At 38.6% G+C, this 15976-nt stretch overlaps 1 protein-coding gene across 1 annotated transcript in view; it reads right to left on the reverse strand.

The window, feature by feature from the left end:
* The window catches only part of AQP9 (aquaporin 9), a 33191-nt gene that overhangs the window by 13009 nt on the left and 4206 nt on the right, over positions 1–15976 (reverse strand). Inside the window, exons 2-3 of the mRNA XM_050903500.1 lie at positions 13766–13894; positions 1039–1165 (exon numbers count right to left, since the gene is read on the reverse strand). Coding sequence (XP_050759457.1) covers positions 1039–1165; positions 13766–13894 — 256 coding nt within the window. The remainder of the gene's footprint in view (positions 1–1038; positions 1166–13765; positions 13895–15976) is intronic.

Below are 15976 nucleotides of genomic sequence, written 5' to 3' on the forward strand. Positions count from 1 at the left end.
AATGACCTAGTTATACCTAGAGATATCTGCTCAGATTGGCTTTACCCTCTTTATGAAGGGTAAGAAATGCCTCTATGAGAACTGGAGTACAAGGGCACCATTTGCTTTAAGAGGGCAATATAAACTCCACATACAACACACAGTATTGTGTATTACAATACACAACACTGTATTATTACAACCCATCATTTTCTATTTTAAAGGAAGAATTTAAATGTTAAATTTAAATGTTAGCAGTTATGCTAATGTTTCTGATATTAATTTGCCCAGACTGAATGGTGGAAATAGGAGACAAAGCACCATCCAATATGGGACATGCAGACACTGATTAGTTAGCCCAGCTACAGACAAAAGAGAGATTCCTGACCAATATATATTGAGGAAACGTTATAGCAGAAACAAAGGGGCAATGACAGTACATCGACAGTGTATCACAGAGTATATCTCTAGTACTGAATCCTTTTGCTGTTTCTGCTTTCTATGATCTGCTGTTTCTGCGAAGAAGCAAACAGACAGGAGCAGACTTGCTACTGCCTGTCATAGGACATGAAGAGATAAATTGCACTCTGTAAGGTGAACTCTGCTCATTATACCCATTAGTGGGTCATTCTACCTTCTACCTAGCTGGCAACCATTTTAGCTGGTGACTGCTGGATTCTGTAGGATTTTGATGGTTATTTCCTTAAACACAGTGCCTAGGCTGTCCAGGATCATCTCTATTGACAGAATTTTCAAAGCAAGACCAAGCAGTTTCTGGTTTGCACAGACCACTTTCCATAAAAGCCAGAAGTCTGCCAAGGTTTGTACACTGTAGTTCAGATCAGAATTTGGTGGAAGATTTTGTCAAACGCAAAGAATAGAAGGAAACAAGAAGAACGCAAAAGATTTACTAGTGAAACTCTGATGCAGACTCTGCTGTAATGGTGCTTGCTATTGCTAGATACATAATTGTTTATACCATGAAATGGAAGTAATGTACTAAGGTAGCCTTAAAACCGCGGCAATAAATGCTATATAAGAAAAAAAAAAGTTACTTACCAGAAACCCCCCCAGACACATACACTGCTATGGTGACTGCCATTGCAAATCCAACCGATACTGTCATGGGCCCACCATGGGCTCCTCGGCTAAGGACAGCCTGTCCCACACACCCACATCCAAGTGCCTGTATTTTGAAAGAGAAATGTAAAACCATGAGTGTGTCTGTCAAATGTTATTGGTTACTTTGCAACTCCTGCTGCTGTCCTGGTATACCTGAAAATGTTGTTAAATATTGAAACAATGTTAGAATTTGAGATTAATGGAATGTATGCCATTGTTGCCTTTGCTGCAATGAACATTTGCTCTTTATTTTCCCCTGCCCTGTGACCAGGAAGAATGTCTGCTAATAAGGACCTCTCTCTCCCCAGAAAACAGTTTTCAAGTACAATGATGGGATAGAGATCAGAACTTGGAGCCTAAACAAGATCTCACAGCCTCTACAACAAATCTCTGCATCTGAAAGTGAAGAGGGAATTAATTCTGTCTGGTAAGTTTTCAGTTCCAGATTGTTGTTATAAGCAAAAAGAAAAAATTACTATAAAAGTTATGAAAAATAGTTCAAAAAGCTTTTAATGTTTAACGCTGAAACTCTGGAATGAGACAACTTTCTGGAGATTAGAGTGTGCGTTACTGTTATGCTGCCTTGATATCATATATTGCTCTATCAAAATATTTCACTGGCTCTGCAGCTTGAACAATTAACTGAAGTGGGGATACCTGAATAATTCACACTGGAGTATTTTCCATGAATTTAAACTAGCTTCCATTTCATGTTGGTTCCCCTCAGAATGAAGTTCAGCAACACATTTAAATGTATGCTTAAGATCATGCTTATTCAGTTCTAAAGCTTCTGCTTAGCTTCAAGCATATGTTTAGGTCCTATTAAAGTTGGTAGGAAGGATTTTCAAAGGTACAAAAGGCCTCTAGTTTAAGATAGACTAGCAGATCCGTTTCTGCCAGAAATCAGTTTGTGTCTTTGAAAAATCTCCTTTTTAAATATATGCCTAAGTGCTTTGCTGAATAAGGACCCCACACTCTATCAAAGATATCAAATAATATCTATAGTCTGAAAACTTGCTTCTCTGCAACTGCAAGTGATCTGAATCATACCATTTCTAAGATGTGACTAGATTTATCTTGAGCAACCTTAGTTACTTTGATGTTAAATTAGATAGATATATATATATTACATATATATATTCCTCCTTTGATGGTACATGGGAATCTGATTTTTTTTCTTGCTATAAAATCATTCCATCTTAGCCAATGCAGTTGCTTTGGCTAATCTCCTTGCTTCGCTTTAGTGTTCTGCCATTACTGTGTGTCACCTATGACTGTATTGCAAATATTCTTCCTAACTATGCATATTTGAATACATAAAATTTAGTTCTTTTAGAAATGCTTATTTTCAGTTGCAAGGCAGTTGCATCCAGAAACTGCAAACTAATGGGAAAATCTCTCCTGCCGTAGAAATAGACTGTACCAAAAAGATTTGGTGATTGAGGTTTAACAAGCAAGTCCTGCTAGAATAGATGCAATTTAAACAGGCAAAATCATACTTTTGTTTCCATTATTTCCCCAAGGGTTTTAACTAATACCAAAATGTGACAGAAAGCTCTCAATAAAATTATGCTCTTAACCAGCTTTGCAATGCAAACGGAGTTTCTGTTATAAAAGTACCCTGAGACTGTGTCATATACCCAGGTGCAGTTCTTGCCTTGAGGTTATACTCATGCAAGCAAACAAAACAGTCTGGTGGCAAAGTGTTAGAGCTGTCAGGTTACGTAAGGGTAGGGTGGTGTTAGATAGCAGTAGTTTATTGGACTGTACAATTGAAAGTTACAAGACATATTCCAAGCTGCAGTCAACTGCTGTGAAATGGATGACATATGCTTATGTTAGGCGTTCTCTCACTGCTACTAGTATCATATACCTAGCCATTCAAATGGTAAGCACAAATGCACATACAGATATAAAACCAAAACAAAATACATTTAAAATGTTCGCAGCTGAAATTGCATGGTTTTTTAAAACTTCGTATGAGACAATTCTACTCATCATGTATTTATATGTTTAATTAATATGGAAAGAATGGGTATGCTGGAATTTATAAAGTTTAAGATTAGGGCACAACTCTAGAGGAGGTGGAACTAGCATGCCCTAGCCTTCATTTTCCAGAATTCTCAAAGGGAGTATTCCAGAAATTGCACCAAGCAGGATTTTGTGAAAGATATGACTCAGACATGGAGCAAGTTCAGTAGGCTGGTCTGGGGCCCTGTGTACACTGGGGTGCAGTTTGCATTCAGGCAAGCAGTTAGATCTACAGGTATGCACTTGTGTTCTGAAATGGCATAGACAAAGTTTTCCAGATTCAAAGAAAAGACCGTTCTTTTGAAAATATTACCCCTTTCTGTAAGGACGATGAAAAAAGAGAACAGGAGTGTGGGAGATGGGTATAGAAAAGGATAAGGGACAATAACCACATCTGTGTATATCAACTACAAATTCACAAGAAGAGGGAAGGAAATAACAGAGGGAGGCTGTGGCCTCCCTTCCCTGATTACCAGAGCTGAGGAGAATCATACAGAAACAGCTGTGTAGTCATCTTGCATAATAGCTTCTGCTCTGCATGTCATAAGGAAATATGCAACTCCAGACACTCCAGTTTTGTACTACCCAGTCTCAGAAAACTCAGTCTACAAACAAGAAGGCATACAAGCCAGCTTGAACACAGCTGCACTAGCTGCTTACTTCATGGACGTTGGTAAATGACTGCCTGCTCATGTACGATGAATGAACACTACTGCAGGCACAGTCAGTGTGTGCCCATTCTGGGATGGGGAAACTGGGAACTGAACCTGCAAATCTGAACCATGTCACGGTAATATTTTCTCCATCTGCTGTCATTTTAAGGAGATAAATTTTCTCATACCTACTGTAGCTAGGTTGACATAACTGGAAACTATCACCTAATCATGTAATTACATGAGCAGCAATTTAATACCCTGTGAATCTTTGCTTGGCTGAGTTAAGACCAGCTAGTTCTTCAAGTTGTAAATAAATATTCTAAGTTTCTAGGCCAAGCTCAGCCATCAGCTGCACCCACACAAACTCATTGATTGAAGCACATGGAGTTGATGGGAGTTTAATTTACAGTAGAATATAGCCAGATCTCTTTATCTTATCTTGTCTTATGTTACCAGGTTTTCATCTCAGCAGTTGCCTATAGCCTGATCTGCTTAAATTTACTGGAGTAGCTTCAGTACTGACTTTTTGTTCACAAAGTAGGTTACTGTCATAAATAACCTGTTTGGGTGTGGAATAGCTGTCTGCACATTCTCTGCCAAAAAACTTGCTTCACAGACATTAGATCCTTCTCTTTGTCTTGGGTAACAAAGCTAATGTTAGGAAAGGAAAACAACTGGCCTCCAGTGAGCATAATGTCCTGTTACTCCCTGGAAGCTTGCAGAACTTCCTCTCTATCCCACTCATGAGAGAGACTAAAGATCATTTTGCCTCCATCTGTGCTATTTTCAGGATTTTTGCAAATGCTTGTAATAGCATTTTTCAGTGTAAATAGGATTTCCTGCAAGATCTGAATACAGAATTTTAGGGAATATATTTTTCTACATGGCCTGTAAAGCTTTAGACATCGTAAAGCAGAATGCTCATATAAAAAATGCCCCTTCTTATTGAACAGATCTAGTGGTAGTGCACATTCATAGCCATATACTCTTACTGTAACATTAAAGAAGCAGCCAAGTCTCCTACTTTTTAGCAGTGCGGAGACAATGATGTGCATTTTGTTATATCTTGTACATCACCAGCTGCCAAGCTGTGGTGAGTTACATGCCTACAGTGGGGTACCATAGATGTCCCTGCAGGCAGAGTATGGCCTCGATGGCCGCACAACTGATGATGCTCTACACAAATACAAGAATTCAGTGTGCTACAAGGAATACAGAGTCAGCAGTTACAAAAAAAACATATTTCAATTGTAAGTTGTATACTTTCAATCAGGAAACGCTAGAAAAATAGTTCAGAATTTCTATTTTAGTCAGTTTTCAGGACAGAATCGTACTTAAACAACAACAGCTAATTATGAAGAATCTCCAAGGATCCCTCCACCAATTCACAATTTCCTGTAAGGATGCCTTTGTTCAGGTAAGGCAGCAACCCTGCCCCTTTCCCATGCCACACTCCCACCTATGTTCTCCTACTGTTCCCCAGACAGGCATTTCCTGCTAGCCCATGACTTGTCTGCTCCCCTTTTTCAGACCGGACGGACCTGCAGTACTGCTCTGGATTCTGCTGCACCTGCCTATGTTCCTGTGCAGTGCTGTGAAGCAGACAGGCTCTCAGGGGCAGTGCGGTGCGTTAGGCTCAAGCTGTGTGCTTGCGGTGAGTGTCCTTCTCCTATCCTAAAGTTACCTGTTCCGAGTCTGCGGAAGCAGAGCAATATTGCTGGGACACTCGAGGACATGTGAGCAAGCCCTGGTATTTCACTTCTTAGGGAAACCTCCATGACTTCTCCAAGCAGTCAGACTTAGCACCGCATATTTAGGTCCTTAAAAGCAGGGATACGGGTGGGAAGAGTCAGAGAGTCCTTTGCATTTGCCCTTCACTGCAGGTAGGGATCTCTTTGACCAAAATTGCTCATGAAAACGTTAAGAGGATTGTTTGTGGTTTACTGTAGTCTTGTACAGTTCCCCCTGCTCCCCATTAATATTTCCATATACGGTTAGTTTGTGTGTTGCTTATAAAAGCAGTAAAATAAACTTTTCAGATAAGAGGCCAATTACTAAATTGTTGGTATCCTTCTAAAGGTCTTTAATTTGGAGCATATTTTAGAACTCACTTTCATTTCCAACCTCTTTATTTACAAAGCAAGTCTGCTTACAAATTTATCTATTGCATTTCATAATAAGGTGTTTTGTAACGGATTAGAAACTTTCCATACAGAGCCACATTTTTGCTATGTTTATGTATTATGTAGGGACTTAATTCAGACTGGGCTCCTAAGCATTCTTTCAGTAGGGACAGTAATGCTAACAGCAACAAAAATAGAGACACATTAGATCTACTAAAATTCAGGGCATTAGTTCTGCAAGAATTCGAGTTGCAGGAAACTCCTGTTCTTCCAGGAAAGAGCAACCTTCATCTAATTTCATGTTTAATATTTGCTATCTTTTGTTAAATCATATAGTACTTAAAATTTTTAAGGTGAGATAAAAATACAGCTTACCAGTCAAATAATTTTTAATTACTTTAAAAGCACATGGCTCTTATTTTATCATTAATTAAATATTTTGGTGGGGGTGGGGAGGATTTCTTTACATTATGATTTAATCAAACTTGGAGTAATAAAAACGCTATATCCATTCTCCTGATGATCTCCTGGGACACAACCAATATCCTCTTGGGTTCAAATGGATTTCCCTTTATTTTTTTCAGACTTGCTATCTAATAAAATAAGAAAAAAAACCTTTTGAAAAAAAACCCTTATAATTTAGTTAATTAAATAGTATAGACATAAGCCTTAAAATGATTGCCATTTTGAAACCATTTTTTAATGACAGAAAGCATTACTACTTGGAGACATGACTGTAAATTTAATAAGGCTTTGGATGAATTGTGTATATAAAGCCTTTAAAACATATAAAGATCTGTTTCAAATTGCTCTGTGGGAAAAAATACAGTGAAAATATTGAGGGACAGACTATGCTGTGTTATATAAACTGATGCTTTTAAATTTTTATTATTGCTTTTGCACATGCAATAGGAGACAAATAAAAGCTTGAAATCACCTAGAGAGAATGCAAAGGTCTGCATTCTCTCATACTTTATTATGATTAATATTGCACTCTTCATCCTGAAATGCTAAAATGCTTTTCTTTCCTGAATTATATAGGGCAACTGGCTTGAGTCAGTTTATTCAGTGAAGATTATTTTTACTTTGTTACTAAGTTTTAGAAATTCAGGAGAGAAAGGAAATGAAACATTTCATATTCAGATACAAACTTCCAGGAGTGAAACAGGGCCTCTTGCAAAGGGGCTAGGAAGAAAAGGCTAGGCAAGGGAAGAAAATCTTACCTAGTAGCTTCTTGAGGAGAAAAAGAGCCTGTTCAGATGCTGCTTCCCTCCCAGGTTACTCATTTATTCTTGATCTAAGATGTGCTTCTCTGCTTTGCTTCCTACACCAACTGAAAAGATTAACATCTTTCTAAACCCTTAAAATGTGTTTAGTCTCTGTAATGGTGCGCGGGGAATTGTACCATTCAGAGAGAGTGCAGGAGCAGGCATTGCAGTTTCTGAGAAAGGAGGTTTTCTGTCCTCTTAGGAGTACAAGGGTACATGTATCTTTTCTTTTGCGCTTTCCTTTGGGTGCAGGAACAGGGTGGCTGGATCTTTGCTGTGCCCTCATGGTTGGAGGTGCATGGTTATGAATAATTAAAGCCTCAGTATGTTATCTTCCTAAGCTGTTTTCTGTTGAAAAAAAAAAAAGCTGAATGCTTTTAATAGTAAAGAAACCTTTGAGGAATGGGTTAGAAGAACTGAGTCAAGTTTGCCTTTAAACCAGACCATGGATTGGAGAGCTCACTAGAATTCACTTTTAGCCAGAATGGTTTATTGAAGTGTTGAGATCACAAAGATATAAACTCACTGTATGGCATGAACTGCATTTATTGTCTTTTATTCTGTTCTCCAACTGTTTATGACAGTTTTAAAAAGTTATTACTTTTATTACCTTTTTTTTATTTGGCAAAATTTTTGAAAAAACAGCCTGTAAATTTGTGTCTGTAAAACGTAAATTCAAGTTTTGCACTCACAGCTGAATGTTGGAAGGATGCAAGTCTTCTGTGAGGCTCAGGGACAGTGCCTACACTTCAGTCCTATAGATGCAAACTTTCTGGAAAAAAGCGTATCTACAGAAAAAGGTCTTGGAAAATTAAGTTCAACTTACTGGAACCTCTTGGTTAAACAATGACAGCTGAGTTATGTGTTGAGGCTGATGTTGCAGAGATGAGGATAATTCTCTTTTAAAACTTTCATGCAACACAGAACATCTGAGTCACCTGAAAGTTTAAAATGTCACATACTGGAAAACTTAAGTTTGTATTGAAAACAAAAGATTTCCTGTTACTATTCAGAATTATTTGCTGTAATAAACACTTCAGGGTAAAAGAAAAATTAGATAACCTTCCTTTCAGTTGTTTCACAGTGCAACTATTCAGCTGAATTTAAGAATGACTTCAGGGAAACAGCAGTGTTGTCTAGAAAAAAAAAAAGTTAATTGATTTTGGTAATAGTAAAATTATAGAAATAATACCAGTGTGCAAGAACACCTCCTTAACCCTCAGCACAACCAAGGGTCTTCATTACCACTTTGACTTCTGTTTGCAATGCTGATTTAATACAGTTGCAAGAAAGAGGAAGAGTTTGCACATCTTCAGCAGAATCATTAGCAAAATTTCATGCCGTCAAAATATATGCAAGTGGTACAATTGCAGAAACAGAAAGGACTCTGAGTTGGCGATGACAGGGAAAGGAAGTGTCTTATTCCCATAAAATGAGCGGTTTTGGTCTGGAAGTGCAAGATTAAATTCTCTGATATTAGATTCATGAGTGACTTCTATTATTTATTGGTTGTACTATAGTATTACTGCTATAGACCCTAATGTATGGATCTCTGTGACATAAGAGCCACTTTTCAGAATGCAAACATTGCTAAGGCCCGTGGTATTTGTAGCATTATATAATATTTAAAAAGCTGTTGAGTGACATATCAAAATAACAATCATAAATAAGTTTTAATAACCTTTTTTTATCTAGCTTTGACAAACTGAAGTTCACTGTCTAAGAGCTAATTATACAAGATTCTGTACTCCAGGAAATTCATTGCTGATGGCAAACAAGGTAGCTGTTAGAAGCTACTGCTATTTAATTTTCTACCTTAAACAAAACTCACTGTAAGCAATTTCATCCTATACAAAGAAAGAGTCTCCCTTTCACAAAAATTTAGAACATGGAATTTATCTTTGTTTAAAATTTCTAAGTAGTAATTTTGTATTAAACATTAAACACTTATTTAAGGAGTAAATGATCAAAAGCTACGTTTGCTTTCATGTAATAACATCATGTAATGAGGATTCTAATGCGTGTTTGGAATACCGGATATATATTACTGTACACTATTGTAATTAACATGCCCTGGAATGTAGGGCCACAAAAAGAAAGATACGGAAAAGTTGTTTAAATTTTAAACTTCTGGACTGAGCAAATCCATGGAATGTCATACTTGAAGATTTTTCAGGCAAGACTAAACTCCGCAACAAAGCAGGAGTGATAACTTACGTAATGAAGTGGTCTGAATATGAAAACAAGACAAAAAGATTTTGATAAGCAAAAGATAAATAGCCTTCCTTCTCATTAGTTGGACTATTTGCAGCATGGGGTGTCATGCATTCAATTCATGCTCATGCACTGCATCCTCTACGCACACACAAACATTTGCTTCAGTGGGAGTTTAGCAAGAGGCTCCCCACCTCCAGTTGGAGACTAAGCTTTGGGATAGGAATATATATACTACCCACTTGTCTTTATATGCTAAATGGAAGCCTGTGTTCTGTTTCAGCAAGGAAGTGTACACTGCTCTGGACTCAGAAGATACTGGCTCCTGTGCAGCTCCTTTCTGGGAAACTGTGTTTAGTAAGATGCTCTTGAGAGTGAAAATGAAATACCAACTGTGTTAGGTGAGCAGTAGCCAGTAAAGGAAGCCACATGGCCCATTTGGCATCTCTTTTTGGAACTGTTCCAATTCAGATATACTTAATGGCGTAAGCCAGAGTAAATCCCATTTTGTTTGAGAGCAATGCAGCCAAGTTCCAAAGGGGAAATATGGAGAGAAGCATGATTAAATGCAGAGAGGCTGTTGGATAGGTGAGTTCCAGACAGATTCACTGAAAAGTCACATAAACCATCTATCTGATGCGGCATGGCTTCTTGACTCTTTTGTGCTGGAACCCAGATGTTGTCCCCCAGAGTAACCCACAGAAGCCCCAAGAGGAAATGTACTGAACCAGGAGACATGTGGAGAACAAAAAGCTCTCCAGAGACCTCTTTCTCAAGGGAGGCCTCAGGGGCACCCCCAGCTACAGAAGGCTGAGTCTGTGTAAGAGGCTGGGAAATGTGTGTGCGCACTGGCCTCTCAGCCACCATGGTACAAATGGGCGGGTGTTCTCCCACCTCAGGGACCTGTTGCATAGGTATAGGCTGGAGGGACAAGTCCCCCAAGTTGGTTCCGAACACACTGTGTAAAACCCACATTACTCAGTATCCATTTCCTGGAAAACAGTTGTATCCTTTTCAAATGTTCATTGAAAACTTCATGGGTAGATTGTGGGTTTTGTGGATATTTATTCTAAATTATGAATGGCACAATTAAACTTTGCAGGTTGGGGGTTTACCACGTGACAGCACCAAGGTAAATGCAAGAAATGGGCAGGAGTTTACAAATAACCTGCAAATACAAATACCCAGCATAATGTGTGCTCCTCATTGCCTGTACTGCAAATGTAACTTAGGTACGTTAAAACTGTATCACTCCAGTTGTTTTATAGAAATCATGTAAGAGGTGAAGTGCAACATTTTCTCAGCTTGATGGAACCTTATAAAGTGAATACTATATAGTTCAAGACAGTAACCAAAAACTCAGCGTAACCAAAACCACATGCAATTTACATTTGGTTATGGACTGTACATTTTGGGTTTTCTGCCCCAATTCTTGTTCCAGAGTGTAATTAGAGAAGCTGTGCTATGCCTTGGGGAATAATTCAAGGCTTGACACTGAAAGAAATACTTGTTCCCCCAGCAGAATAGGTCTAAGAGTAAAATAGCCTAATCACCAGCAGGATTACTCAGACAGGCAATAATGGCAGCTGCTCTGTATACCATTGGATCCGCCTATACAGCAGGGCACTTCCAGATTCCTACAGTTTAGTGTTTCTCACTGAACCCTCAGAGGTTGAAATCGGGTGCCTTGATAAGCAGAGAGAGGGGCTCACACAGGCTATGTCTCTATTATCAAGTCATGCAGTGCAAGCAGCTGGTTCAGAGAATCTGACTATGGATATCTCAGGAGGGATTACTTAGGAGTATCTTCAGTCTGATCCACTGGACTAAGCATCCATTAACGGTCAGCACATCTGCTGTGATTCTGGAGCTCACTTTCCACTTTAGTTTCATCTGAAAAGAATTCAGTTTACATGCTCTGAGACCATGCTGCAAGGCAAACCATAGCATATTAAGTAGGGATGACCAAGAGATGTTATCCAAACTGTATACCCAGTGACTTTCTCAAGGCTTGTTGTCTCAAATCTATTCAACATTGCAGGCAGAGCCCATTTCACCCCCAGGGGAAGGCTTGGTTTTTGCCTGATGAGTGATTTCATTTTTTAGATGTCCTGAAATTAATCTTAGTTTGTACATTTTCCAGTTTGGAAAACAATGTTGCAAGGCTTGAGAGTTACCAAAGATGGTAGTTTAAGCTCTTAATAGTATGTGGTCTGTGATGTTGTTCTCCAGAAAAAATAGATATAGGTGATTTGGAGGGACAGAATTTCACCTGGCTAACCTCCAGAGGTGCTAGGCTGGTCGCAGATTTAGGTATGATCAGTTAGCATTGACTTCCAGACAGAGCCTGTGGGTGACAGAAACGTTTGTCCCTGCCTTGCTCCCTGGTGCAGGTGCTCCCCACAGGCTGTAAAACCCATCACAGTGACATGAAATGGCTTTCAGCAAAGATCTGAATCAACTGTGCTGTAGGCCGTGAACTCTCATCTCACTTTCGCTTTGTAACAGGATTAAGACATGGTAATAGGATGGTGGAAGAAAGCTATCACTTCTTTTGCGTACATGGTGTCTGTTTTTCAAGGATTTCTGCCCTCTGACTTGCCAGGGTGCCCCTTTCATTAGCTCCAATTTAAGTTAATGGTTTAATATTTATCTGTTCTTAAAGAGAAACTACTTACTAGCTGACACAGCCTAAAAGCAATAGCAATAAATAACAGCAGAAAAGTCAGTTTCTTCACAATAAATGCTTTGTATTGCTGCTAACTTGTGCAGTCTAAACATAAATCGAGGTATCCAAGCACTGAGAAAGCTGCAGTTTAATCCATGTGAGGCTCTTCTCTGCTTTAAGCCAAAGTTGAAACTAGAAAGGGTAAGATAGAATTGAGAAACTCAGTCAGATTATCAACAACAATTTTGTAGCTTCATTTTCTACTATATTTGTATGGTGAATATACTAGAAAATGGGCTCTGGGTTTGCATTTCCTTCTAGTCTTGTGCAGCAGGACATTAAATAATAGCATTTGCAGCCTAATTTGCACTTTAATACATTTTCTTTGCTTGCTTAATTGTGTTAATGGAAAGAGAAGGATGATCTTGTGGCAAGGACTGAGTACTGGAAGTCAGGTGATCTGGGTTATATTCAGAGTTCTGCCACAGGCTTCCTGTGCAGTCTGCTGTAATCAGGTTTGCAAATATATAAAATGAAGATAACGACATTTCCCTTCCTTACCAGGGTGTTGTGACACTTAATTCATTAATGTTTGTAAAGTGCTTTGTGCTCCTTGCTTCTAAATGTGCTCCTTACTGTAATAATGTCTTATGGATGGTATTAAATTTGAGAATAATGTTACTTTAGTGCCTGTGCACTTCAGTTGGCTGAAGTGTAGTAAAGACCATTATTTTCATGTATTTTATCAGCTACTGGAATTTTTTAGATGACTTACTTGAAATTTAGCTCATATAGTTACAGTTATAAAATATACTATGTCAGTACTATGCCTGCTTCTTTTTTTTTCTGTCCTTTCACTATGATGAAATATTTAGCAATAAGCAAGACTGTCTTGTTCAGACTAAAAGGAGGAAGAAAGAGTTTGGCATAAATACTCTAGCTGCTTGACTTCCAGCTCTGCTACTGAGCCTGCTCTCTACTCTGGTAAATTACAGGGTAGAGCTCTGTGTCCCAGTGCAAAATGCACAGAAAAAATTGAGCAAGAAATTAGGCAAAAAAAATCTGGGGATATGAAAATGGGGAGTTTTGGTATTTACCTGAATTGTAGCAGTACTACAGGACCAAGCAACTGTATAATTTATGTAGTACAGTTAAAAACAAAACAAAAAATAGTTAACTTACAAAATCTCTGAAGGTTCGGCAATGCAACTCCCAATAAATTCACTACAAAACACACAGCTAAATTTCTATATTGCACAGGAAAATAACTCAGCTAAAATTCTCTTAATGTGCAATACAGTATGCTTGTTAAAGCAAATGGAAGTTGTGCATAGAAGTGAAAGTAGAATAAACTGCTGAGTTTTTAAAAACAAAAGCAAGAGTATTACTAATGTTCATTGTGCATATCTGGACTTTTCAGAATGTGGTAGTTCACTGAAATTCTGTCCCTATATGAAATCAAATGCTTATCAGATGATTGTAATACATAAAGCTATCTGTTTTTAATAGCCAGTGATAATTACATCAAGTGAAGAAAGGAATTACGAACTTACCATAAATAGAAGCAATTCATTCAAGGCTGTACAATGTTTGTCAGGCAGTAACCACGCTGCTGGTACAGTACAAGAAAAAGCATACATGTCCCCTTACAAGCACTGTCCAACATTAGATTAGTAGGAAGAAAGGAAAGCAGCTGACACTTACTATCAATATAAAAGTTCCCAGGAATTCTGAGAGGGCTTCTTTAACCAAGCTGTTCTTCAAGGCAAATTTCTCCTTTAAATTCCTTTTGCTTTTCCGGCTCATTTTGGCTTCCTTTATTGCTCTGGTGCCCTAGTTACGAATACACACAAAATTTGTTCTGTATTCGTCCCTGCTTCAGCTGAACTTTGACACTTTTACTTATACATTGAAATATGAGATTTCATCTTGTACAGCCAGTGAAATCATCTGACCGCAGGCATTGACAGAACCAACTCAACATGCCCTAACAATTCATCATGAGTTTTCCATCCTGTGCCTTCTCTGAGTACACTTCTATTTATACTGGTTAGATAATACCAGTAAGTTCACAATCAGAACTCTTCTTTTTTCTTGCAGAATGGATTAATCATTACCTTTCCTGCTATGTTCCTTTTTTTTGTTTGTTTCTGGTAAAAATGAATAAAACGTTGTTCCTGTCACCCTGATCAAAAAGAAAGGCAAAAAGAGAAACCACAAAGTAAGGAACCAAAATATGGTTGAAAATTTCTCTCTGACCTAGATTGGGATTTAAACCATGCTACTGTTGGCTGTCCAAAAACTTTTCAAGGGGAGGTTGTAAAAGAGAGTGAATACTTGTGAGAATGCTGTGCTTTACCCTGTAAACAAAAGCTCCCATCTTGTCACTTCTGAGGGATTTCAGTGGCTAATGAGGAATCTTACCTTGGTGTAGTATGTTAAACTTGTATATTCACTCACAATACCCTTTTTGGACTAAATGCCTTGCTCTCTAGTGACCTGCCCTGTTTACAAAAGAGCAATGAGGCAGAATAAATGAGGAACATTTAATGAAATCTGCTTTGGTCCAGTGGCTCCCTATAATGCAGTATAGGCAAGTGAGGCACTGAGTGACTATATGTCTCCAATATGTTTAGCTTAAAAGTGTATAGGTGCTACAATATGAAGCATTATAATATGATTTTCCATGGTCTTAAGACATGAAGTTGCTAAATATCTCAAAGAATTGGGCCTCCTAGAGAAAAATATTACACTTTTAATCACTTAAGCATCTTGAATGATTTTATCAGATGTGATACTGACTTGACTAACATGCCGTCTGGTTGATTTACAAGTATTTTCTGTCATTTGACTCGACATCAAAACCTTAGCCCAGTTCTAGTAGATTATTTTGGCATGTGTTGTAGATGCTCAGCACCTTGGTTTGTATCTGTCCTAAACCTTTTTCACCTTGGTGGTAAATATGTTTATGTCTGTCAGTACTGTTGTCTGCTGTGAATAGGACAGAGCTTTACAGTATTGGGCAAATGGGCCACTTCCGTTATCCCATCAGTGCTCTTTCTTGCCTCAAGCTAAGACCTGATGCATGTTTCCTGCAGCTGTAGTTGCCTTACCACCACCAGTTTCATCCCTTAACCACTCAGTTCATCCCCACCATCCAATTTTAATCCTTAACCGCTTTTCCGTGTCCTTTTACTCACCTTTCTCTACCTCTGCATTCAAATACCACTCTGCCTCTAGCTGATTCAGAAAATGCTGGCCTGTGGAAAGCCACATAGCTGATGAATTATGAGATGACTGCATCTGTACTGGTGCTGCACGAGCCAGGGTGAGCACCTGTGCAGCAGCAGGCACGCTCTGTTGTAGGAGTGCTACAGGTCCTGCACTACAGGACCTGCCTGTAGTGCAGGTCCACATTTGCACAGACAGCTGGGAGCTGCCTCTGGGAAGCCCCTGAAAATAGCCTGTGTATGGTAGTTTGAAAACCTTTACCCTACGCCACTGCAAAACCAAGGTATTATTCAGGACCTTAATTATCATAGCATGCTAAAGTATATGTTTATTATGTCTGTGAGAGAAGTCTTTCAGAGTTATGTATACAGTAGAACTGAGGAAGGATGCTAGGGAGGCCATTCATTACAGCAGGAATGAGATAAACCACTTCCGCTCTTCCAGGAAAATGAGAAATAAACAAACACGTTTATGAAAGCAATTTTTAGTTGTTTGTCCATAGCAGTTTTTTCTCTTATGCAGACGCAGGTCTCCCTCACAAAGTAGTATGCAGATACCTCTTAGCTTAGTCTCATAACAGGCGTGAAGGCATTAACGTTATTTTTCAACTAACAATAGGGCAATAACATGTCAGAGACAGAAATCCCTACTCATTTGTCCAGATCATGTTGCCTTCCTTATAAC

This window comes from Gymnogyps californianus, chromosome 11, assembly GCF_018139145.2.
Source record: "Gymnogyps californianus isolate 813 chromosome 11, ASM1813914v2, whole genome shotgun sequence".
NCBI lineage: Eukaryota > Metazoa > Chordata > Aves > Accipitriformes > Cathartidae > Gymnogyps > Gymnogyps californianus.